Source organism: Cyprinodon tularosa, unplaced genomic scaffold (assembly GCF_016077235.1).
Source record: "Cyprinodon tularosa strain WSP-4 unplaced genomic scaffold, ASM1607723v1 ctg685, whole genome shotgun sequence".
Taxonomy (NCBI): domain Eukaryota; kingdom Metazoa; phylum Chordata; class Actinopteri; order Cyprinodontiformes; family Cyprinodontidae; genus Cyprinodon; species Cyprinodon tularosa.
The window spans coordinates 279,743-302,500 of NW_024039435.1; the positions used below are offsets into that span (position 1 = coordinate 279,743).

Sequence of the window (22,758 nt, forward strand, 5' to 3'; positions counted from 1 at the left end):
CAATAGCCTAGTATTGATAATAGGCCAACTGATGATAATAATAATAACAACAACAATAAAGCATGTAACCTCATAATTATATAGCAATAGCCTTGTAATAATGATAGGCATATACTACTCATAATAATAATAATAATAATAATAATAATAATAATAACAATAATAATGCCTGCAAGCTCACATTAGAAGTCTGGTGCTACTGCCAATTATAACAATAGCCTAGAAATGATAATAGGCCTACCTACCGCTACTGATGATGGTAATAATAATAATGTGGGCCTAAAAATAATAGCCTAGGGCTATCTATCTATCTATCTATCTATCTATCTATCTATCTATCTATCTATCTATCTATCTATCTATCTATCTATCTATCTATGCAAGGTAGAGCGGGGCGGGGCGGGGGGATGGGGGATCTGGGCGGGGGGCACTGGGGCCCCAACTGCAATGAACCAGCTTTGGGGGGGCCCAGCTTGCAAAAGGTTGAGAACCCCTGCTCTAACACACACGTGTCACACAGCCGCTTCCTGCCTAGTCCTCCTCATCAGTCTCTCCCCCTCCGCCCGAATCACTATCATCGATATTTTGAAGCATTTCTAAAACTTGTTTCACTGTTAGGTTTCTTCTGAAGGCCACTTTTTCCATATTAGCCAAAAAGTTCTAGGTAGAATGTTGGTTGCTAGGCAACGGTACCAATCGTCAATCAACCGCGGGAAGACTTTACAATGCAACTAATAGAGCCATCAAAATGGCGGTTGTGGGGGATCGAGGTAGAATTAACCATATTTATTTTTTACGTTTTAATTGTATTAAAAAAAAAAGTGAAAATGAAGGAAATTTAGAATCAGGAAAATTGAGTTAACATGAGCAACATAAATTTAATTTTAAATATAGTTCTTTCCCTTTAAAATCTCAGAACCATCAAAATGACGGCTGTGGGAGTTCTAGCGGGCCACATAAAATGACGTGGCGGGCCACATCTGGCCCGCGGGCCTTGAGTTTGACACATGTGTCTTAGAGACTTCGCCTTTGAGTATCAAGCACTGTGTCTGAGATGGAAGCCAGACGTCAGTGAGACGGAGCTAGTGAGGAGGATTTTAAACAACTGCAATCCAAAGATAGCAGGCTTTCTTTGTGGCACAGCACACTCTATGGATCAGCTAATTAAGGTGGGATCCCAGGTTGAAAAAGACTATGCTGGTGTTAAAATGGGAAAGTGAATCAGCACAAAGCCAGAGGAAAAGGCCCAGCAAGACGTAAGGGGAATCCCAGAAATCCAGTAGACTCTGTATCTGTTGTTCAGCGAAGCCCTGCATCCTCCCTCCTTCATGTTCCCATAGAGGTGTGCGACAGGATGTATACTGCTGTACTGGATACAGCCTGAACCTACGCCCTGATGAGAAATAGTGGAAAATAATCGCTCGAGAAGGGGAGGTTCTATTTCATCCCTACTGACCGCCAGAGGCGGTGCTTCAAGCACTGAATGATCATTCTTGCGCATGCGCAGGTCGAGTATTAATGACAACAAAGTCAGCTGTGACCTGCCGGGGACCCACGTGACTCTATATAGTCACGTGGCACCCGGCAATCAATCCCTTTTGTTCTTCTCAGGTGTGTTGAGTACCGGAGTGTGGTCGTGTGAAGCTGGTTGCTTCTGTGTATACCACTAGTTTCCTGGCTGCTTGTTGCTGGTAGCCCCGTGACAGGGTTTGGTCGGAGCTGCGGGTAAGTCTCGCCCTCCAGGGGCTGCACAAGCTGCTTTCACCTTACCAGATCTGCGGTGACTGGTAAGTTTTCGTTCTTTTCTCAGCAGTAGTTTACTGTTCGCTTTGATTTGCCACGTTAATTTTGTGGCTCTTTTGACTCACGGTAGCGTTTCTGCTCGCGCTGAGTTGTTTTCAGTTTGTTTGCCTAAGCCCACCAGTAGCGTTTCTGCTCGCGTTGGGTTCTTCTATAGTTTGTTTATCTACACTCACCAGTGGCGTTTCTGCTCGCGCTGAGTTGTTTTCAGTTTGTTTGCCTAAGCCCACCAGTAGCGTTTCTGCCCGCGTTGGGTTCTTCTATAGTTTGTTTATCTACACTCACCAGTGGCGTTTCTGCTCGCGCTGAGTTGTTTTCAGTTTGTTTGCCTAAGCCCACCAGTAGCGTTTCTGCTCGCGTTGGGTTCTTCTATAGTTTGTTTGCCTAAACTCACCAGTGGCGTCTCTGCTCGTGCTGAGTTCATCTTTAGTTAATAATCGATTTGCTAGTGGCGTTTCTGCTCACGCTGAGTTTGGAATCTCTGCGGGGGTTTTCCTACAACGAGTCGCCAGTAGCGTTTCCTGCTCGTGTTGACTTGTCCTTGGTAGCAGGCTGATCACGCCTTTCAGCAGTATGATGCTGGATAATTTATGTTGCTCGACCTGTCTGGCTCCACTTCAGCCGGATGACGGGCATGACTTGTGTCCCTCCTGCCTCGGTGTGGAACATCTCCGGGAGGCGCTGTCAGATGACGCTTGCCCCAACTGTCGCGTCATGCCCCGGTCGGTCAGACTGGATCGGTTGGCTGCACTGGAGCAGCCTACCGACTGGGCGAGCGCTTCGCCGCGTGCTCGTTTGCCGATGGAGAAAGCGGTGTGCAAACGATCTACTGTGGCTGCACCTTCGGTACCAACGAAGCGTGCTAGACGGACCGATGCAGGGAGGTTGTCCACCAGAGTGGATCATCTCACTACTGAGCTGGCCCAAATGAAAGCCCTCCTCCAGTCCTTTCAGACTGCTGGTGATCGCGGCACGGCTCTCCCTACCGAGCAGGATGAAACGTCAGTCAATGACGACGATGCTGTTTCTGTGGCGGCCTCTGGCACCCATTTCTGTGAGGACCTTCCGGAGCTGGGCTCCGGGGCCTCTGGGTCGGACTCCATTGCCTCCCAGGAGGATACGGGGGAGTCTGTGACATCCGCTATTCGAACGGCTCTTGCCCGTTTACAGATTAGTGTTCCTCAGGCCCAGCCTGCGGCTTCCAGCGCCTTCTTTAGGCGCAGTAGGTCAGAGACTGCCTTTGTGGTTCCTCCCTCGGCGGAGTATGTGCGGGAACTGCATGCTTGCTGGTCAGACACCAAGGCGTTTTCACGTCTGACGACGGATGGCAGGGTCCTGGCAGCTATGCAGGAGGCACCCAAGGTTGGCTTGGGGCAGATGCCAGCGGTGGAACCGGGCATTGCCTCTCTTATAATCCCGCCTGATGAGGCCTTGCGGCCCAATGCCCGTTGTCCGCGTCCTCAGTGCCGTATTACCGACGACCTTCTCTGTAAGGCCTATGACTCTGGGGCCCGCATGGGCCGGATTGGGAACTCTCTCTCCCATCTTATGCTGGCCCTGTCTTCCTCCTTGGAATCTGTTCCGCTGGATCATGCCACGCAAGGCCTGGTTGATGCATCTCTGCAGGCCTTTGCTCTTATGACGAGGGAACTTGGACGCACACTCTCCACACTGGTTCATGCTCGCCGCCAGGTCTGGTTGGCGCAGTCACCACTAACTGAGCCTTGTAGGAGGACCCTCCGGGCCCTGCCTGTGGTCCCGGGGGAGCTTTTTGGTTCAGCGGCACTGGACGCCTTGGACCGTACGGCTCAGGCCTCTAGAACGAGGCAACAGCTGGCAGGGCTTCACAGACGTGATCGCCAGCCAGTAAGCACCTGGGCAGCTGCAGGTCCTTCACGGAGGTCCTTAGTGCCTTCTCCTTCTCCCACTGAGCCCCAGGGTCTGTTACCAGGTCAGAGATCGGTCCGGGGACCTGCTCTAGATCGGAGGAACAGAGCTCGAGACCAGGCTGGGACGAGGTCCTTTCATCCCTTTCGAGCCGCGCAGTCTGGCCGGCGTCCTCCCGGGCCTTTGAAGGGCCGGGGGACCCGCAGATGATGCCTTAGGGCCGGCGGTCGGTTATTTTTCCCCGGGACAGTTCAGCTTCTGGGCTGCCCACACCCCGGACTTGTGGGTGTTGTCCACCCTGTCCCGGGGGTACTGTCTTCAATTCCGCCGCCGGCCACCTATCCCTGGCCGGGTCAGGATGACTGTGATCCACGACCCGGTGAAGGCACAGGCACTGAACCAAGAAATCTGCACCTTGCTGGCCAAGGGTGCTATAGTGCCTGTGGACCCCCTGCTGGATCCAGGGGGCTTTTATTCCACGTATTTTCTGGTTCCGAAGAAGACCGGGGGCCTGCGTCCAGTCTTGGACCTCAGAGGCCTGAATGTGTACTTGAAGGCCATGCCCTTTCATATGCTGACCACCAAGGAAGTGTTGCAGGCGATTTCCCCGGGCGATTGGTTCACTTCCATAGATCTCAGGGATGCTTATTTTCACGTTCCGATCGCTCCGCCCCATTGGCGGTTTCTTCGTTTTGCTTTTCAAGGGAGGCATTTCCAGTTCAGGGTCCTCCCGTTCGGACTTTCACTGTCCCCCAGGGTGTTCACCCGATGTGTTGCAGCGGCCCTCTCTCCTCTGCAGGCACAGGGATTGAGGATCCTCCCATATCTGGACGACTGGCTCATTTGTGCCGCGACGTGGAACCAGGCGGTTCGAGATACTCGGTTAGTGCTCCATCATGTGGGATGCTTGGGCTTGCAGGTGAACATGGAGAAAAACAGTCTGACCCCCTCACAGGAGACTGTCTTCCTGGGCATTGCCATGGATTCCATCTCAATGACTGCTTGCCCGTCACCCCAGCGGGTGGACAGTATATTGAGCGTGCTCCCGGAATTCAGGCGCGGCATGGCGCTGCCTCTTGTGCGGTATCTTCGACTCTTGGGCATGCTTACAGCTGCGTCCGCCGTAGTGCCCTTGGGGCTGCTGTCATTGCGGCCCCTCCAGATGTGGTTGAACAGCTTGAATCTGGATCCCACACGGAACACTCATCGTCTCCGAAGACTTCGGGTGGGGCCTCAGTGTCTTCAGTCTCTGTCCCAATGGAGGGTGAGGTTGTTTATGACCACAGGGGTCCCGCTCGGTTCCCTCCCGTGTCGTCGGGAAGTTGTGTTTACAGATGCATCCTCCACGGGCTGGGGTGCAACCTGGCGGGGTCAAATGGCACAGGGGACATGGTCCCAGCGGCAGGGCAGGGAACACATCAATGTCCTGGAGTTACAGGCTGTGCTTCTGGCTCTTCAGAGCTTTCTTCCAGGCTTGCGGGGGAAGCACGTGCTGGTGAGGTCAGACAACACCACAGTGGTCTTTCACATCAACCACCAGGGGGGCACGAGGTCAAGGAAACTGTTGTGCTTGACTCAACGGCTTCTGACCTGGGCAGCTCCACGCATAGCCACCCTCAGAGCAGCCTACATCCCAGGGCCGGAGAACGTGCCAGCAGATTTTCTATCCCGTCAGAAGCCGCTTCCAGGGGAGTGGAAGCTTCACCAAGAGGTGGTGGAGTGCATCTGGAAGGTCTTTGGCAGGGCGGACATGGACCTCTTTGCCTCAAGGGACGCATTTCACTGTCCCCTTTGGTTCTCGTTGGACAACAGCAGCCCTCTGGGCCACGATGCTCTGGCACACGACTGGCCCAGGACCCTCCTTTATGCCTTTCCGCCATTCAGCCTACTTTTTCAGACTCTCCTCAGGGTACGTTAGGAGGGGCACAGGGTCCTGCTGGTGGCCCCCTACTGGCCAGCGAGGACTTGGTTTCCTCTACTGTGCGAGCTCAGCTCCGGCTCGCCAATGCGTCTCCCCTCCAGGAGAGACCTTCTTTCCCAGATGGGGGGTCAGATCTTGCACCCCGAACCGGACCGGCTCCAGCTCTGGATTTGGCCCCTGCAAGGCCGGGGTCCACCTTCTCAAGATACACTGGGTCCATAGGGCATACAATGGCTAATGCATGGGCGCCGTCCACGCGAGCTGTCTATGCTAACAAGTGGACGGTCTTTGCGACCTGGTGCCGTGATAGAGGGCAGGACCCGGTGCAGTGCTCAGTTTCTGACATACTCACCTTCCTGCAGGCATTGCTGGATCAAGGACGGTCCCCATCTACCTTAAAGGTGTATGTGGCTGCCATTTCCTGTTGGCATGTTGGGCTGAATGGTTGTTCTGTGGGCCGAGACAAGGATGTTGTACTGTTTTTAAGAGGTGCTCGGCGTTTGCACCCACCCAACCGCCCTGTGGCACCGGCGTGGGACCTTTCTCTTGTGCTTGAGGCTCTTCGGTCCCTCCCATTTGAGCCCCTGGCGTCGGCGGACCTCAAATGGCTCTCACTGAAGACTGCGTTCCTTTTAGCTATGGTTTCCGCAAAACGTGTAGGGGAGTTACAGGCTCTCTCGATAGCCGAACCCTGCTGCCGGTGGAATCCTGATGGCTCAGGCGTTACACTGTGGGCTGATGTAGCATTTATTCCTAAGGTATCACTGCCAGCAGGCAGCACCCAGCCTCTCCATCTTGCCCGGTTTGACTCCGGAAGTCCCTCTGAACCACTGTGTCCTGTCCGTGCCCTTGAGACATACATCAATGCCACGGCATCCTTCCGAAAGACAAATAGCCTTTTTGTTTGCTACGCTGGCTCACGGAAAGGTCAGGCACTTTCTAAGCAGCGACTTGCACACTGGGTTGTGGATTTGATCTCCAAGGCTTATGCCTTGCAGGACCGGCCACTGCCGGCGGGAGTGAAATGCCACTCTACAAGGGGCATGTCGACATCGTTTGCTGCTATGACTGGGGTGCCATTGGATGTTATATGTCGTGCGGCCTCCTGGAAGTCACCTAGTACCTTTACTCGGTTCTACAGGGTGAATGTGGCTGCGCCCCATCCGCTTCAGGGAATCCTCGAGCAGCATGCCTCTACATCACATTAGGTGGGTGGTGTAGTCGTTGTTCCTTGAATGTTGCTGATTCCTCGTGACCTTGTTGATATGAGTCATCCAGTGCTTGAAGCACCGCCTCTGGCGGTCAGTAGGGATGAAATAGAACGAAAGTTACTACCGTAACTACGGTTCTATGAATCCCGGATGACCGCCAGAGTGCTTGGTCCCTCGGAATCTCTGCTTTCGCGAGAAGATTGAGGGATTGATTGCCGGGTGCCACGTGACTATATAGAGTCACGTGGGTCCCCGGCAGGTCACAGCTGACTTTGTTGTCATTAATACTCGACCTGCGCATGCGCAAGAATGATCATTCAGTGCTTGAAGCACCGCCTCTGGCGGTCATCCGGGATTCATAGAACCGTAGTTACGGTAGTAACTTTCGTTTTGAGGCCAGCTGACAACCAGAAGTATGCACTTGCCAATGGCAAAACCTATATCGCTTTGGGAAAGCAATAATCATTTATGGTTGGCATGGGATGATGTGGTCTTTAGAGACTTTTGTGGTGAAGGATAATAACCTTACCTTTCCCATCATCCTAGGGCTCGACTTTTTGTCCAAAACCTCTGCCATTACCAAGCCAGGTGAGTACACCTATCGGTTAGCCCGAAGGAGGGCTAACGTTAGCCCGTCTGCAGCGGCCCTCTCTCTGCATAGCCGTGCGTGAAGGACCACTGGCTCTGAAGGAGTTTTTTTTGCTTTATTTGGCGAAATGTTCATTTGTTTTGTGTTTTTCTGACAGTTTTCATTAATATTCCTACACTAAATGAAAAAAAAGTCATAATTTATTATTATCTAGAGACTATTAATAACAGGAGGTGAATGCAGCTCCAGACTAGCTTTTAATGTGGTGATGTCATCAGTACGCTTCTGTTCCAATTGACCCATATTCATGCTGCATGCTCCCGTTCTCCCAGAGGTCATACTTTCCTGTGTTCTTCTCAAGAAAATGCTTGGTGAGACCACAAGTCCGTACTCACGCTCTTGTGATTAGAGAAACGGACATAGTAACAGCTGTTAGGGGCTCCAATAAACATTCTTCTATCTCGGACCTCTATGCCTGTACCAAAAGGATTTATACATGTTAATTGTGGAACTTTTAGGTTTGTATCATCAAGTAGAAATAGCTTCTGAAACCCTCTGGGCCTTAATTCTAAAGTCTTCATGTACGTAAAATAACCTAAACCACATTTGTTTTGCAGAGTTATTCAGTTGTTACGTGTCTGTCTACCTGGATCTTGTTGGAGGTCCATCTGCTGTGAACCTGCGACTTGTCTTCTGGGTCCATGTTTGCATGATAGGGATGAGCTGATATGTCTCTTTTCTTTAGTTCAGAGGAAACCATCTCAGCATCCTTCTGGGAGAACACGTAAACTATGCCTGTGGTACAAACATGGGGTCACAATATGGCAGCTCTGTGTAGAAACATGCAGCAACAATAAAAGCAGAGGAAAAACCATGGCAGCTTCTACCTGACTGGTTCTTGTATTTTCCTTTAATCAGCGAGGTGATGTCACTCATTAGAGCCTCATTGTCTGAGTCTTTAATGCGAACCTGGGGAAAGAAAAAAAACAAAACAAAATAGGATTTTGGGTGAAATTAATCTGAAATCTCACGAGTGGAAGGATGGAATGCAATAGAAATAACTAAGGTGTCCAAATATCTTTCAGACTCAATTTTATGTGATAGACGAAGCCTCCTAAATAGATAGCCTCCTCAATAGTAACTCTATATCAATATTTAATCCATTAATGTCTCTTTAAATCTTTTCACATCCCGCTCTTGCTACCATTAGATAAAAACCATTTAGCCTCCCCTGTTTCCACCAGAGGCCTGATCCGCAAAGCAGATACCTTCCGGTTTAACTCAGACTTTCAGGCTCCACAAAGCTGGATTCATTCTTAGCGAGGCAGTTACCATGGTAACATACTCTGAACAGCAAACTTGCTGCAGGGCTGGAATAGCTTTCAGGATGGATCTGAAAAAAAAAACGCTCCACCATAAACCTTTAACTTGCTGTTCCAGGAGAAACCTCTGCATACCTTCCAAGGTCATTCGCCTCCTTAAGTCGCACAAATGCTGAAACGTTTGACTGATGTTTCCTCTACGTTGGAAACCATCTCACATTACTTTAAGCTACAGATACAGAATCAACATAAAAATTGTAACCAGAGATTCATCATTTTATATTTTGGACCTGTCAAACTTTACAAAAGAATGCAAGTTTTTAAAGTATAGTTTATTCTTTTATTTTCTATCTCTCCAGATTTTTTTGAAGAAGTAATAACAAAAATCAGCAGTAGCAGCTGTGACCTTTAAAGTGCTCTGTGCACACAGCAAACCACCACACATGAACATGGACACAGGCCTGATCTAGTTTTTATCTTCCTTTTTCTGACGCTGAGTTTCTGACGCTGAGTATCTGATCTTTCCACTTAACCTTTCCTACTGATATCCAGCATGCGGTGGGAGCCTTCACTCTACAGCTTCTGCTAATGACTGGAAATCCCTGCAGGCTGGTCTGTCAGAAGTAGGTCCAAAGACCTCGATGAGACCAGAAATCTGGTCTGACCGATCAAGAAAAGGGGTGATGGGGGGGGGGGGCCTTAGACCTGAAGGATAAGAGATCAGCATCCATTAAATAATTCTGACATTTCCACTTAAAATAATCTTTTTTAAAGTATCTTAAGTTGTATTTTCATTGTCTATGACACTAAACTTTGTGTATTTATCTTCTGTAAACCATGAATAAAGAAAAAGATGTCATGGTAGAAATATTTTACTCTCTGTAAGCATCTGACCATATTCTATTTCTATAGATGTGGCTTTGCGTTTCCATACATTCATAAAACAGCATCGGTCAAGTTTTCTCTGCTGGTTACAGTTTTGTCCAGAACTAGTTTTGAATAATTTGTGGCAGCATGGACTGCCTAACAGGAAGTAGCTCCTGTTTCTCTTACTACATTCAAAATTCTGCATTTTGTAATTATTATCATTTGAACGACTCCTTAATGAAATTTTTTTTTGAAAAGTAACAACCGGTATAATGGTTTTTTAGATTTGAAATATTCTACCTCTTTTTTCTATTTAATTATTTTACATTTATTTTTTCAAAACATATGTTCATATTTTATATTTTCAAATTCTATTTTTTTTTTTTGTTTTTCTTATTTTTACAGATTTTATATTTTCTAAAATTATTAAACATAAATTGTGAACAAAAAATTAAAAAACAAATTTTTGGAAAACTAAACTGAATAAAAATAAATATTTAAGAATCAAAGAAGACGGAAAAGTTACAGTTAAACAGTTTTTTTCTGATTAAAATGTTTGATTTTTGAACTTACAAATTTGCAACAACAATGGAGCAAAATTCCTCCAAACATCTCTAGTAACTTTTAGACGTCTCCATGACAACAATGCTAACATTACTGAATCAAACACTCAGTGGTCGATTATTCTCCTAAGAAAAAGCAGTTAGATGATTGAACAGTTTTATTTATTCACTCCACAGGGAAGCAAACCTTCGTTTATAACAAACCGACCGACTGTGTTGTTCTATCAGAGGCTGTAACATCAGAGTTACCTCATAGTACAGATTAGTGCGGTTGAAAGAGGCAGTGATTGTGATTGGCTGCTGCACACACAGGATCTTCTCGCAGTCTTTGAGGACGCTGCTGGTTGCCGTGGCGGTGAGGCCAAACAGCGGCACCGAGGGAAACTGCCTCTTTAGGATACCCAGGAGTTTATAGTCTGCAGCGTAAACACAGGCGTGAGTCACACAATGTTTACAACCTTCTAACATGAATTTAACATGATGGAATAAATAGAATATTCACCAAGTTAAAAAAAAAAGCTATAAAAGTCCCACCTGGTCTGAAGTCATGTCCCCACTGGCTGCAGCAGTGCACCTCATCCACAGCGATGCGGCTCAGCAGCTTCGCTTTGTAGGCTTTCTCCAGGCGGGACATCAGCAGCTTGCTCTTGGCAATCTTCTCTGGAGTGACGTAAACCAGCTTGAAAGGAGCTTTTGGATCGCTCATTCCAGCCATGACAAGCTTGGCGTGTTCCTGTGTTTGTTAAAAACAAACAGACACTGAAATAGACCTGCTGCTGCTTTACTGCTGCTCTAATACTTTATGCTGGAGTGGAACTTCTGAATTATAGACTAGTGCATCCTAAGGACCAAACTCCTGGGACCAAATATAGCAGAGTGGTGTCTGCAGTTCAATGCAGTGAGGAATGTTCTGATCTTTAAAGTGGAGAAACCAAACAACCTCTCCACAGACGCATGGAACAACGCAGAAGAGCGCCCCCCTCAGGACAAGACTCTGTGCTACTTTTACGCCTTATGGACAAAGGACATTCTTTAAAGGACCAGAATGTTCACATTTTGGACAAAGGAGACAGGTGGTTTGAGAGGGGCGTGCAGGACGCCATCTATGTTAAGAAAGAAAAACAACCTTAAACAGAGGGGGGGGGGACTCAGGTTTCAGCTTTCAAAAATGCAGTTGATCCCTTCTCGCTATCATCGCAGCCCCAACCCCTTTACAGGAGAGCAGAAGGCTTTACCTATTCAGCCAGGCCAACAATTACCTCTAACGACCCCCCTTTCAGAGACATAGACAGGTATGGGGCATTGCAGGCTAACAAAGAAGCCAAACGACCCCCATTCCAAAAGGATGGACCCGTTTATCCGTTTTAATTAGCATGTTTTCTAACGTAAACAAGGCTTTGTTGGGCTGCTGGATAAACCTGGAACTCAACGCTATTTCTGACATTTTGATTGAAAAATGCTTACTGGATGGAAGAGAAACGTCTTCAAACTTAGAAACAGAGTCCAGTGGATTGTTTAACTTTTTTGGATTGACTATGACCTGGATGACTGAGAATCTTCACCAGCATCTATTCAGTAAAAGACGATCAGCTGCGTTTGTAAGTAATCCTGTTCTGGGTTAACGGTTTGTAATCAAATTACTGGTCTGATATACGAACAGAGATCAGGTTGGAAGAAGCTTTTCATATGAGAGGTTAAAAAGGAAACTTTAAGCTCATTTCTCAGGACTAATTGTTAATTAATACCATCAGACAGATGCGTTAAACACTCCAGTGGTTAAAGCAGGTACGGCTCAGTCTGTGTAGAATACTCTAGAGCAGGAAGTACCAACCTTCTTTGATTCATGTTCCCCTTTGGGCATTTTAGTCTTACCATGAGTAAGACAAAAATGAGCCCTGTTTTATTTTACTACCTGATAAATCAAATATTCTCATGTAGCCCTTGCAATGCACTCAAAGACCCTCGGTTGGTAAACACTGCTCTAGAGGAAAAAGATCTATAGAAAGCCTTATTCATCGTAGCTCTAACTCTACTAACATTGTTTACTGATTACATTTAAAACATGGGCTCTCTTCGAAAACCTAGGACGCATCCTTAGAAGACCGGATTCGAAGGCCGATTACGTCATAGCGCGGCGCCGAGGTCTGGTCGGATTACAAGAGCCCTCGTTATGCGGCCTTAAAATGCGTCCTTCTTTTTGCCCGATTTGAAGGACGGGTCCGATGTATCCTCGGTATTCTTGGATATCCCAGGATTCATTGCGAGACCAAGCAAGCTGTGATCTGAGGAAAGGTTACTTGGCGCCGAACAGTGGTGAAAATTGGAAGTTCAGTTTAATATAATACAACTCTGTGAATAGTTCCGTCTGAAATGAATGAAAATTGTTGTTTTAATGGTTACTGAGTCAGATGTGTGGCGGTAATGTTTGGTTTATCTAAAGGTTTTTATCTGTTACTGTGTAAATGAGTTTGGCTGTAATTTAAGGACAGATTCAAATATATTTGCAGGGTGGGAACTATAAATCTGATAGGATTTTTATCTTTTTATTGCTATTTTGCACAATATGCTTAACTTCCTATTTTTTGTTGTTGAATATTAGAGATTTTGCAGATATATTTTTTATACATATATTGTTTAGATTTACTAATATATTTCTACTCCTTTTATAGAATAGAATAGAAAATCCCTTTATTGTCCCACAATGGGCAGATTTACAGCAGCAGAAAGATTATTGAAAATGGTCACACAAATGAGGACCTTAGAAAAATGTATAAGAATAACATAATAGGGAAGAGTTAAAATATAAACAATAAAATACTGTAAAGTGTTTTAACAATATAAAACTGGGGAATAAATAACCAATATGCAACTATGTACATTTTTACAGTCATGGATATTTGAAAATAGCAGCAACATCAGAGATGTGCAGAATGACAGCAGCAGGTTATTTAACTGACTAAGGTTTCTATCATTAGCCTACATTTGATTTGATTTGTTCCTGCTCCCGCTGGTTGGATCATTTATTCCACTCTGGATTCTTGTGAGTGTAGTCTTTGTTCACTTCACAATAAAAAAGAAATAAATAAACAGTTTTGAAAACTTCTGTATTCATTCTTTTCCTGCTTTGTGTGTCAACGTTCACGGTTGCTAAGCAACAGAGCATACGGTGGTAAAACCCGCTGAAGGGTAGACCTGGTCGAATTTACAGCCAAAACTCATCCGGTCTCCTTATTTTCAAGGACTTCGAAGGATCCAGTCTAGGTAGACCGCGTCCTTGGAGGATCCAGTCTAGGTAGACCGCGTCCTTGGAGGATCCAGTCTAGGTAGACCGCGTCCTTGGAGGATCCAGTCTAGGTAGACCGCGTCCTTGGAGGATCCAGTCTAGGTAGACCGCGTCCTTGGAGGACCCTTCCTAGGTTTTCGAACAGAGCCATGATAACTTTTAGCCATAAGGGCACTAAAACTGCCACTGCCAGGTTCAGAGCCCCCTACAGGCCAAAATGAAACTCTCCATTGAAATATATACTAAAATACTTTAGAAATCCTTAAAAGGAAGCGAAATGTTGCAGCAGCTCAGGGGGTTTTGTTTAAGCAGTTGCTGTAGGCAGGAAGGATCCTCTGTAGCAGTCTGCCTGGAACCTGATAGCTGAACAGTGTGGCATCCATCCAATACTAAAACACAAAGATCACAGAACTGCAGGGTGACCAGAAAAGAAAATCTGCTACACTTTAAGATGGATAAACACAGTGGTCAAGAGGACCCAGCCATTCATCTGCAGTACGAGGAGGGAGACATTTTAAAGACAGTAACGTGCAAAGAAGAGAGAGAGACGATATCCAAGTTTAACAAAATGGAAGAAATGACTGTAAATCTGCAACAGTTTGCAGCATCAACGAGTTACTGGCTCCTGCAAGCAGGGGCGGATTTAGGAAATGTGGGGCCCTAGGCAGAGAAAGGCAGGGGGCCCTCTGAACTGAGAAGACAGCACATAAAACCCATTATCTGTTCTAGGTTGTGTCCCTCTCTTCTTGTCCCTTTTCTTCTTGTTTTCCTCTCTATGTTTTGTACTCAGCTGACTTTTCATGCTGTCTCTAAAGGAATGAAAGATTTTTTCCAATCACTAAGCTCACTTAGCTGATTGCTCCTTCCTGTGTTTCCAAAAAGGCCAAAGTAAATAACCCAGTCCTTCTTTTCACTGTAGACAAGCCATGATCTGCTTCTCTGTTCTCCATTTTTCATTTGGATGAAATAATAGCTGCATGAATCATGACAGCAGACAAGATAGAGGAGAGCAGGAGGCGGGGTTACCAATCTACTTGCTCTGGAGAGCAGAGTTCGCTGCTTTTAGATGTTGTCTCCAAAGTCTCCAGTAGCAGAAAAAAGTCTCTAGATTTGGCGCTAGGAGCTTTTTTAGAAATCAAAGTTCTAGAGGGGTCTGAAAAGTGGCTAAATATAGCGACTAAAGCGCTAAGTTAGCAACACTGCTCTTTGCATGGTTTGTTTTCAAATGGTTTGCTGCTGTCTGTTTGGACCTTTCTGAACATGTGCAGCAAATGGACTGGAAACAGAGTTTTATGGGGCCTCCAGGAACTTAGGGCCCTAGGCACCTGCCTAGTATTTCCTGTAAGTAATGATGCTAACGTGGCGGAGAAGAAAGGAGAGAGTCGTTACCTTACTGCTGGAGGCATTCAGCATGACTGCAGGGATATCCAGAGACTTCAGGTACATGATCTGATCCTCCATCAGAGAGACCAGAGGTGTGATGACCAAAGTGAAACCTGCAACATAATCAGCTGGTCAAACAGACTGAAATGACACAGTGTTCCCCTTCACAGAGCACCCAAAAACAAGAAGAGAAAAGTGAGTTTTCATGGTGTGTGTTTGTGTACCCTCAGAGCAGAGCGCCGGCAGCTGGAAGCAGAGACTTTTTCCTCTTCCTGTCGGCATGACAACAAACAGGTCCCTGCCTGCCATGGTTAGGTTGATGGCTCTGAGCTGCAGCGGTCTGAAGGTGGGGAGGTGGAAGGTGTTCTTCAGGTGCCGCTCCAACTCTTTGGACCAAGGGAAATCTAACAAGCACAGGTCTGCTGGTGAAGATTCTCATCATCCAGGTCATAGTCAATCCAAAACAGTTAAAAACAATCCCCTGGACTTTGATTCCAAGTTTGAAGACTTTTCTCTTCCATCCAGAAAGCATTTCTCAGTTCAAAATGTCAGAAAAAGCGTTGAGTTCCAGGCTTTATACAGCAGCCCAATAAAGCCTTGTTTACATTAGAAAACATGCTAATTAAAAGGATGAACGGGTCCATCCTTTTGGAATGGGGGTCGTTTAGCTTCTTTGTTAGCCTGCAATGCCCCATACCTGTCAATGTCTCTGAAAGGGGGGTCGTTAAAGGGAATTGTTGGCTTGGTTGAATAGGCAAGGTCTTCTGTTCCCCTGTAAAGTGGTTGGGGTTGTAATGATAGCGGAAAGCGATAGCAATTGAGTTAATCCCTTCCCGCTATCATTGCAAACCCACAGTGGAACAGAAGACCTCTCCTGTTCAGCCAGACATCTTTATTTGTCAAAGCAAAAACAAAGTTTTGTTGGGCTACTGAATAAAACCTGGAACTCAACGCTATTTCTGATATTTTGAAATGAAAAAGCTTCCTGGATGGAAAGAGAAACGTCTTCAAACTTGGAAACAAAGTCCAGTGGATTGTTTTTGAACTTTTTTGGAAGCCCAGGTCTTATTACATCCTAACAGAAAGCTTTAGGCAGCCGGGGCCCTCTGCTACCTGCACCGTCGTACTGCTTCAGCTCCTGCTTGCTGATCGCCGGGCCTGCAGACTTTGAGGATGACGGTCCGACGCCGCTGCAGGCGTCCTCCAGCTGTCGCAGCAATGCGTTCTTCTGAGACGTCAGTTTGCTCTGTTTGTCCAGGAGCTCTGAGATCTGAAGCTCCACCAGCTCCAGCTCGGCCTCCACGGAGTCCAGCTCTGCCTGCACATCTGAACACAAACACCATCAGCGCTGCAACGGATGGACAGAAATGATAGGTTCACTGGTGAACAGGACAGCTCTGAGAGCAGCTCCCTCTGGAAACTGTCTCACTTCATACTATAAAAAAGAAAGTTGTTTATTCTAGGAGCAGCATGGACTGGATCAACATGAAGCTCAGATATTTACTAAAATAACTATAGAACATATTTTAAATGTATTGTCATCACTCTGAGCAACACACAAGAACTAAACACTAAAGTCCCTTAGAAACTACATCTATTTGTATTATGAGGCCAAAACAAGAAACTCCAGTCAGAAATATTAGGGTCATTAATGGAAGAAAATGTAAGCAGTGACGTTCAGCTAATAACCTCAGAAAAACGGAACAGGATAATACTACGTTCAGACCGCTTGCTGCAGAGGCAGCAGCTGGATTACATGCAAAGTCAATGGTTGACGCTCAGCTAAAGGTCCTGCAGCGCGTCTACAGCAGCTGAAGCAGCGCCTCATGATCATCTGACGCGCTTCAGAAGCAGCAGCTGCTGGAGTTAGAAAAATGTAACTTTAGTTGCAGGATGCTCCACATCAACCAATGAGAGAAGCTGATCTGGGAGCTGTCAGGGAATCAGACACAGCGCTGCTGATGCAGAGCGCTATGATCACTCCTCTGAAACATAAACCCCTAAATTAACTTCAAATGTAGAGACCTGCCGGCAGAATATGTTGGCTTTTATTATCCTGCTGCCTGCAGTTTGTAGCACAGACCTGAAAAACGTTAACATCTACTTCCAGTCGCCACCAACAGGAGGGGAAAACCCCCAAGAGGCGAGCGGGCCTGAGGCAGTGACAGCGCAGCGCCGGTATGTGGGGGTCTGAGCGGCTCCCACAGAGAAATAATCTTTGAAGGCAGGATGGTAATCTGGATGAACTGACTGCACAGACCATGTTTTCAGGAGGACTTTCTCACTTCAACATAGATTCTAACTACTTTCTACCCGCTGATCACAGCTAATATAGCTGCCATTGTTCCAGGCAAAGAAAGGATAGAGTAGCTCCGCCCACCACGCATCAGACCCACTTTAGCACCGCGCAGCCAGAGCAGCAAAGATGCTTCAGCCGCGCATCAGAACTAAACTGGTAAAGCATCAGAAATGAAGCAGTACGCGCATTTCTGATGCTTCTGCTGCTTGCGGTCTGAATATACTTATGATTTTTTTTAAATCATATTTTAGTTTATTATGGGAAAAAAGACTGAGATTTAAGTCTGAATTCTATCTTTTCCCCCATATTAAACTCAAATAAAATAAAATTAAAATCATAGCTTTTTTTTTTTTTTTCCAGTGACTCTATTCCTCTTTAATTTAGTTTATTTCTTTAGCGCCAGCACAAGTCATCTCAGGTCACTTTACAGAGACAATTCCACCAGATCATCCATTGATCATAAAGCTGTATGTTTGGAAAAGAAGCTCGAGGCGGAGAAAAAGCTAGAGAATGGGGAAAATGCTAATTTCATACAACAGTCATGGAACTGTTCTTACAGCTCCTTCATATTTCATGTACACTAATAACTTGTGTACATGGTACTTTTTGGTGGCATTAAAATAATTTCTAATAGCATTAAAAGAGCTGTATGAACCCTGTGAACGTTTATTTTAATATGACATATAAAAAAAGTCCCCATCAGCTTTCAGCATATGTTCAGTTTCTGCCCAAATATTTGTTGTGGATCTTTGTTTTAAGAGGCGCTCTTAGAAGTTATAAATGGATTTGATCAAACATCTAAGCCTCTCGGTATAAAATTAATATTTTGATGGAGATGAGAAATGCAATGAATCCTCTATGATTTAAGTAATATATATTTATAAGATGGATATTTCCCACCATAAGTGGGGTTGGTATCATCACTCGGACCTTTAAAGGCAGATGGAGCCCTGCTCTAATCCCAGCAGTTTAAAGCAGTGATCATCAGTTATTACAAACACTCACCTTTAGCTCCAACGTCCATCTCCTCAGGGCAGGCCACTCAATCTTCAGTCTGTTATAAAGGATAGATTTACCGTTAGATTCAGGGGGGGTTTACCATTAGGTGATACTAGGCAGTTGCCCCCCCCCTTCAGTGTCCACCATATTGGATCAGTCCATTTGCTGCAGATGTTCAGAAAGGTCCAAACAGACAGCAGCAAACCATTTGAAAACAAACCATGCAAAGAGCAGTGTTGCCAACTTAGCGCTTTAGTCGCTATATTTAGCCACTTTTCAGACCCCTCTAGCGCTTTGATTTCTAAAAAGCTCCTAGCTCCAAATCTAGAGACTATTTTCTGCTACTGGAGACTTTGGAGACAACATCTAAAAGCAGCGAACTCTGCTCTCCAGAGCGAGTAGATTGGTAACCCCGCCTCCTGCTCTCCTCTATCTTGTCTGCTGTCATGATTCATGCAGCTATTATTTCATCCAAATGAAAAATGGAGAACAGATAAGCAGATCATGGCTTGTCTACAGTGAAAAGAAGGACTGGGTTATTTACTTTGGCCTTTTTGGAAACACAGGAAGGAGCAATCAGCTAAGTGAGCTTAGTGCTTGGAAGAAATCTTTCATTCCTTTAGAGACAGCATGAAAAGTCAGCTGAGTACAAAACATAGAGAGGAAAACAAGAAGAAAAGGGACAAGAAGAGAGGGACACAACCTAGAACAGATAATGGATGTCTATTCTATTAACATTTCTCTATCTGGAGAATGGGTCTGCTTTGTGTGTTGTCTTCTCAATTCAGAGGGGCCCTGCCTGTCTTTACCTAGGGCCCCACATTTTCTTAAATCCACCCCTGATTAGAATCAAAGAAACTTTATTCATTTCCTTCTTTTTGCCAATCAAAACAAAATCCCTTTTAATTCCAGGATTTCATTCTAAATATGAATTATTGTGTCCTTTATTAGGTTCTGCAAATATCTAAATCTAAACTAAAATGTAAAAAAAAAAACCTTCTGCAGAGTAAAAACTGTCACACACAGCTGGAGCCAAATAAAAATAAAGCATTGAAATCCTGATAACTCCATATCATTAAAGATGAGTGATCACTAATCACCATCAGCACAGAGATCTGGGTGACATCAGCACAATGACAGGGAGAGAACATCAGGGTGGAAGTGTGGTTGAATCTGTGAATCTCTCTCCACCTTCCATCACCTGGGGCCCAGGGGCCTCGCTCTGCTGCAGAAAACATATTTGGTTTTACCTGACCAGAAAACAGGAGATCCTATAGGGGCCTGATCCCTGATAAATCAGCATGTTGGTTGAGCTTAAATTAAATTTAAATCCCACAATTGGTCTTATTTTAGTAATGAGATGAACTGGTTTAAATTCTATTCAGTTTATTTCTATAGCACCAATTCACATCATGTCATCTCAAGGCACTGTACAGTTCACCAGATCATCCAGTCAGATTGATTCAAAGTTTTCTATCTAAGGAAAACCAGCTGATTGCATCGACTCATTGACTAAGCATGCTTGTAGCGACAGTGGAGAGGAAAAACTCCCTTTGAATAGGAAGAAACCTCCAGCAGAATGAGCGGCCATCTGCTGATGCTGAAACTTTGTCAAAATTGTATTGATTTTTTATCATTTGCTTTGCCCTAAAAAGGATGGTTTGATTTTTCATTGCCCAGCACTTTAAATTCTAATAAAACCTTTTTAAAGTTTGTCATGTTGACAAAAAAGGCTAAAACGACAGCACTGTGCACAACAGCACAAATGAAGAAAATATATAAATGGATAAATAGATACTTACAAGTTTAAGTTGAATGGGCAGCATATAAGTCCTGGTTTCATTGACTGCTGAGGGTGATTTCTTCAGAAAATCCAAACAACGGGCTCCGAAAGAGCCCAAAAAGCTCCAACCTAGAACCTGCAGCTCGGCTGAGTTTACTCTGAAACATCAGCAACCAGTGCAAACCTGCCTCCTTTATGTTTTGTTTAAACATCCACTTCTGTTGCTAAAGCAGACAGCGATTGCGCCTTAAACGGCAAAAGGAAAGTTAGCCCTCAGTTTAGTCTGATAGGTGGGGGAGAATTCCAATTCATTTCCAAAAAAATCTTACTTTTTTAACCTGAGCTCATTTACCTGTATTTTCCAAAGTGGTAAACTAAGTTAATATTTTAAAGATAACGAGTAAATATAATCTACAGCAAACATTTCATATAGTTACAGCCCAATCTTAGTCCTGCCTATCAAAACCTGCTCAGGGTTTAGTGAACATTGTTCCTTCCTGTGTTTCATTCAGGAAAGGCAGTTCATCACCGCCTGGTGTAGTCCGCTCGGTGATATATTGCTCCTTATTCTCTCTTGTTTAGACTTTTAGCTACATACGGGCTGAAAACTATTTGTTATTAAACTAAAAAATGAAATCTGCGGGTGAAGTGAGGCGTTTGAAACAGTGGCGGTGTGTAATGTAACTCGTTCCGCTGACCCGGAAGAGAATCGGTGTGGGACAAGTGTTTCCGGAAGACGTGGCTGTTGATGCTGTGGTAGCTGCTGTCAGCCAAACCATTGGAAAGATTCAACAGATTGTTTTTATTATTTAGTTTTTTCTTTTTTTGTTTTAAAGCTGAATTCCTGATTGACCATCGAGATGATTTCGCTTTCGGATTCACAAAGTAAGACTTTAACAGTTTTACAGGAACTAAAGCTTCCAGCTAAATGTCAACATGATCCAATCTGAGCTCCTGGAGCTTCAATCTAAACTCATTTATTAAAATTGCAGCCTGACGGTAGCCGATGACATGTTTCATGACTAGAAAATTAAAATCTAAATAAACGAGGATGTTTAAAGCACTCTAATATTATTATTATTATACTTCTTTAAATAGTAATCATGTCAATCTTCCTACTGATGGCATTGCAGTGATCACACCTGGAAATACCTGGAAAAACAACAAGATTTGAGAATTTATATTGTTATTTTGTTCAGAATCCAATTTTTTTTTTCATAAACAAGAAGATTTCCAGTTTCTAAAAATCAATAATGATAATGTATAAAGTGAATTGCTGTTGTTAGTAGAAGGTGGCAGTTTGGTGAGATGTCCACACAATAAAGGAAAGTCAAGTGGAAGGAAAAACGTTTTTGAGTAGTTTGTGAACAGAAGGTACAGGAATTTGAGTTAGATTCCCATGGTGCCACCTGACAACATGAGTCACCCCAAGGCAGAAAATATTCAATCACATCCTACAGGCCAACTGGTCAAATGTAGGAATGGGTGATATGGCTTAGAATCTCACCTCCCAGATTAATCATTAAGTTTCATTTTTAAGAAATTACAAATTCAATATGTTGCTTTCAAAAGCTAACTTATTTCAAATTGATAAAAATTCAAGCTGTGAAAAAGCTTGTAAAATAATCATAAAAAAACAATTGGTGACAAAAATCTAGATTTTCCAAAAAATGTAATCTTCATCAATAAAAATAATTCATTAAGCTGTAAAGGTGATTAATTGCTCAGCACCTTTAAAAGGTTTTCTAAAGAAAACCACCTGATTGCATGCAGACATTGACTTGCAGGATTTGCTGCTGGTGGTTCAGCATGTGTCCACAGTAGACGTTCTCTTGCATTATGTTGTTGATTATCACCAACCATGGAGCAACGGTGGGGAGGAAAATCTATGTTTAATAGAAAAAACCTCCTGCAGGACCAGGCACAGGGTGGACGGCCTTCTGCTGCTATAAAATAAAGTAGAAGCCTTGATCCATTAAAACTTTACCATCGTATTAAAGCTAACAGTAAACTAGCTCCACAGGTTGAAGCTAAACAGATCAGCTCTGAGCCTGTTTTCATCTCAAAAGGATGAAAGAGAGCACATAAATAGTCTGAGTAAAAGCTGAGCACAAAGGAGCGAAACAGGACTAAAGACTGAAAAACAGGCTGATCTCCAACATCTAGAAACAAAGGTGTTGATGGCAGCAGCACAGCTGATATTTCTCTCCAGGATGGAGTCACAGCCAGACAGGAACAGACCAGATGAAGCTACTATGAGAAAAAGCAGAGAGAGCAGAAGGTTTGAGATTGAACTAACAGATTCTGCAGAGTGGGAGAATAGAGATAGAATTAAGCAGAATGATGAAAAAGGGGTCCCTATGTCCTCCAGCAGTCTAAGCCTATAGCAGCATAACTATAGAGATAGCTCAGGATAACCTGAGCCACTCTAACTAGAAGCTTTATCAAAAATGAAAGTTTTAAGCCTAGCCTTAAAAGTAGACAGGGTGTCTGCCTCACGGACTAAAGCTGGTAGTTGGTTCCACAGGAGAGGAGCCTGATAACTAAAAGATCTGCCTCCCATTCTACTTTTAGAAATTCTAGGAACCACTAGTAAACCTGCAGATTGAGAGCGAAGTGCTCTGTTAGGAACATAAGGAACAATCAGATCTCTGATATCAGATGGAGCTTGGCCATTTAAGGCTTTATATGTGAGAAGGAGGATTTTAAATTTTATTCCGGATTTAACAGGAAGCCAATGAAGAGAAGCCAGGATAGGAGAGATAAGATCTCTCTTTTTCATTTTCATCAGAACTCTGGCTGCAGCATTTTGGATCAGCTGAAGGCTTTTAACTACAGTTTGTGGACTTCC

At 44.7% G+C, this 22,758-nt stretch overlaps 2 protein-coding genes across 6 annotated transcripts in view; one reads left to right on the plus strand and one right to left on the minus strand.

The window, feature by feature from the left end:
- Positions 1-20,187, minus strand: part of recql (RecQ helicase-like) — a 42,506-nt gene extending 22,319 nt beyond the window's left edge. The window contains exons 1-9 of one of the 2 annotated variants that reach the window (XM_038267803.1): positions 19,927-20,187; positions 18,131-18,179; positions 15,940-16,152; positions 15,051-15,230; positions 14,833-14,939; positions 10,695-10,893; positions 10,410-10,576; positions 8,296-8,377; positions 8,055-8,203 (exon numbers count right to left, since the gene is read on the minus strand). In XM_038267803.1, the coding sequence (XP_038123731.1) occupies positions 8,055-8,203; positions 8,296-8,377; positions 10,410-10,576; positions 10,695-10,893; positions 14,833-14,939; positions 15,051-15,230; positions 15,940-16,152; positions 18,131-18,149 (1,116 nt within the window). In that variant the 5' untranslated portion in view covers positions 18,150-18,179; positions 19,927-20,187. The remainder of the gene's footprint in view (positions 1-8,054; positions 8,204-8,295; positions 8,378-10,409; positions 10,577-10,694; positions 10,894-14,832; positions 14,940-15,050; positions 15,231-15,939; positions 16,153-18,130; positions 18,180-19,926) is intronic. The other variant, XM_038267804.1, reaches the window with a different exon arrangement.
- Positions 20,188-20,610: 423 nt separating this feature from the next.
- golt1ba (golgi transport 1Ba) overlaps positions 20,611-22,758 on the plus strand; it is a 14,084-nt gene continuing 11,936 nt past the window's right edge. For 3 of the 4 annotated variants that reach the window (XM_038267807.1, XM_038267808.1, XM_038267806.1), the window contains exon 1: positions 20,611-20,792. In XM_038267807.1, coding sequence (XP_038123735.1) covers positions 20,768-20,792 — 25 coding nt within the window. In that variant the 5' untranslated portion in view covers positions 20,611-20,767. The remainder of the gene's footprint in view (positions 20,793-22,758) is intronic. The other variant, XM_038267805.1, reaches the window with a different exon arrangement.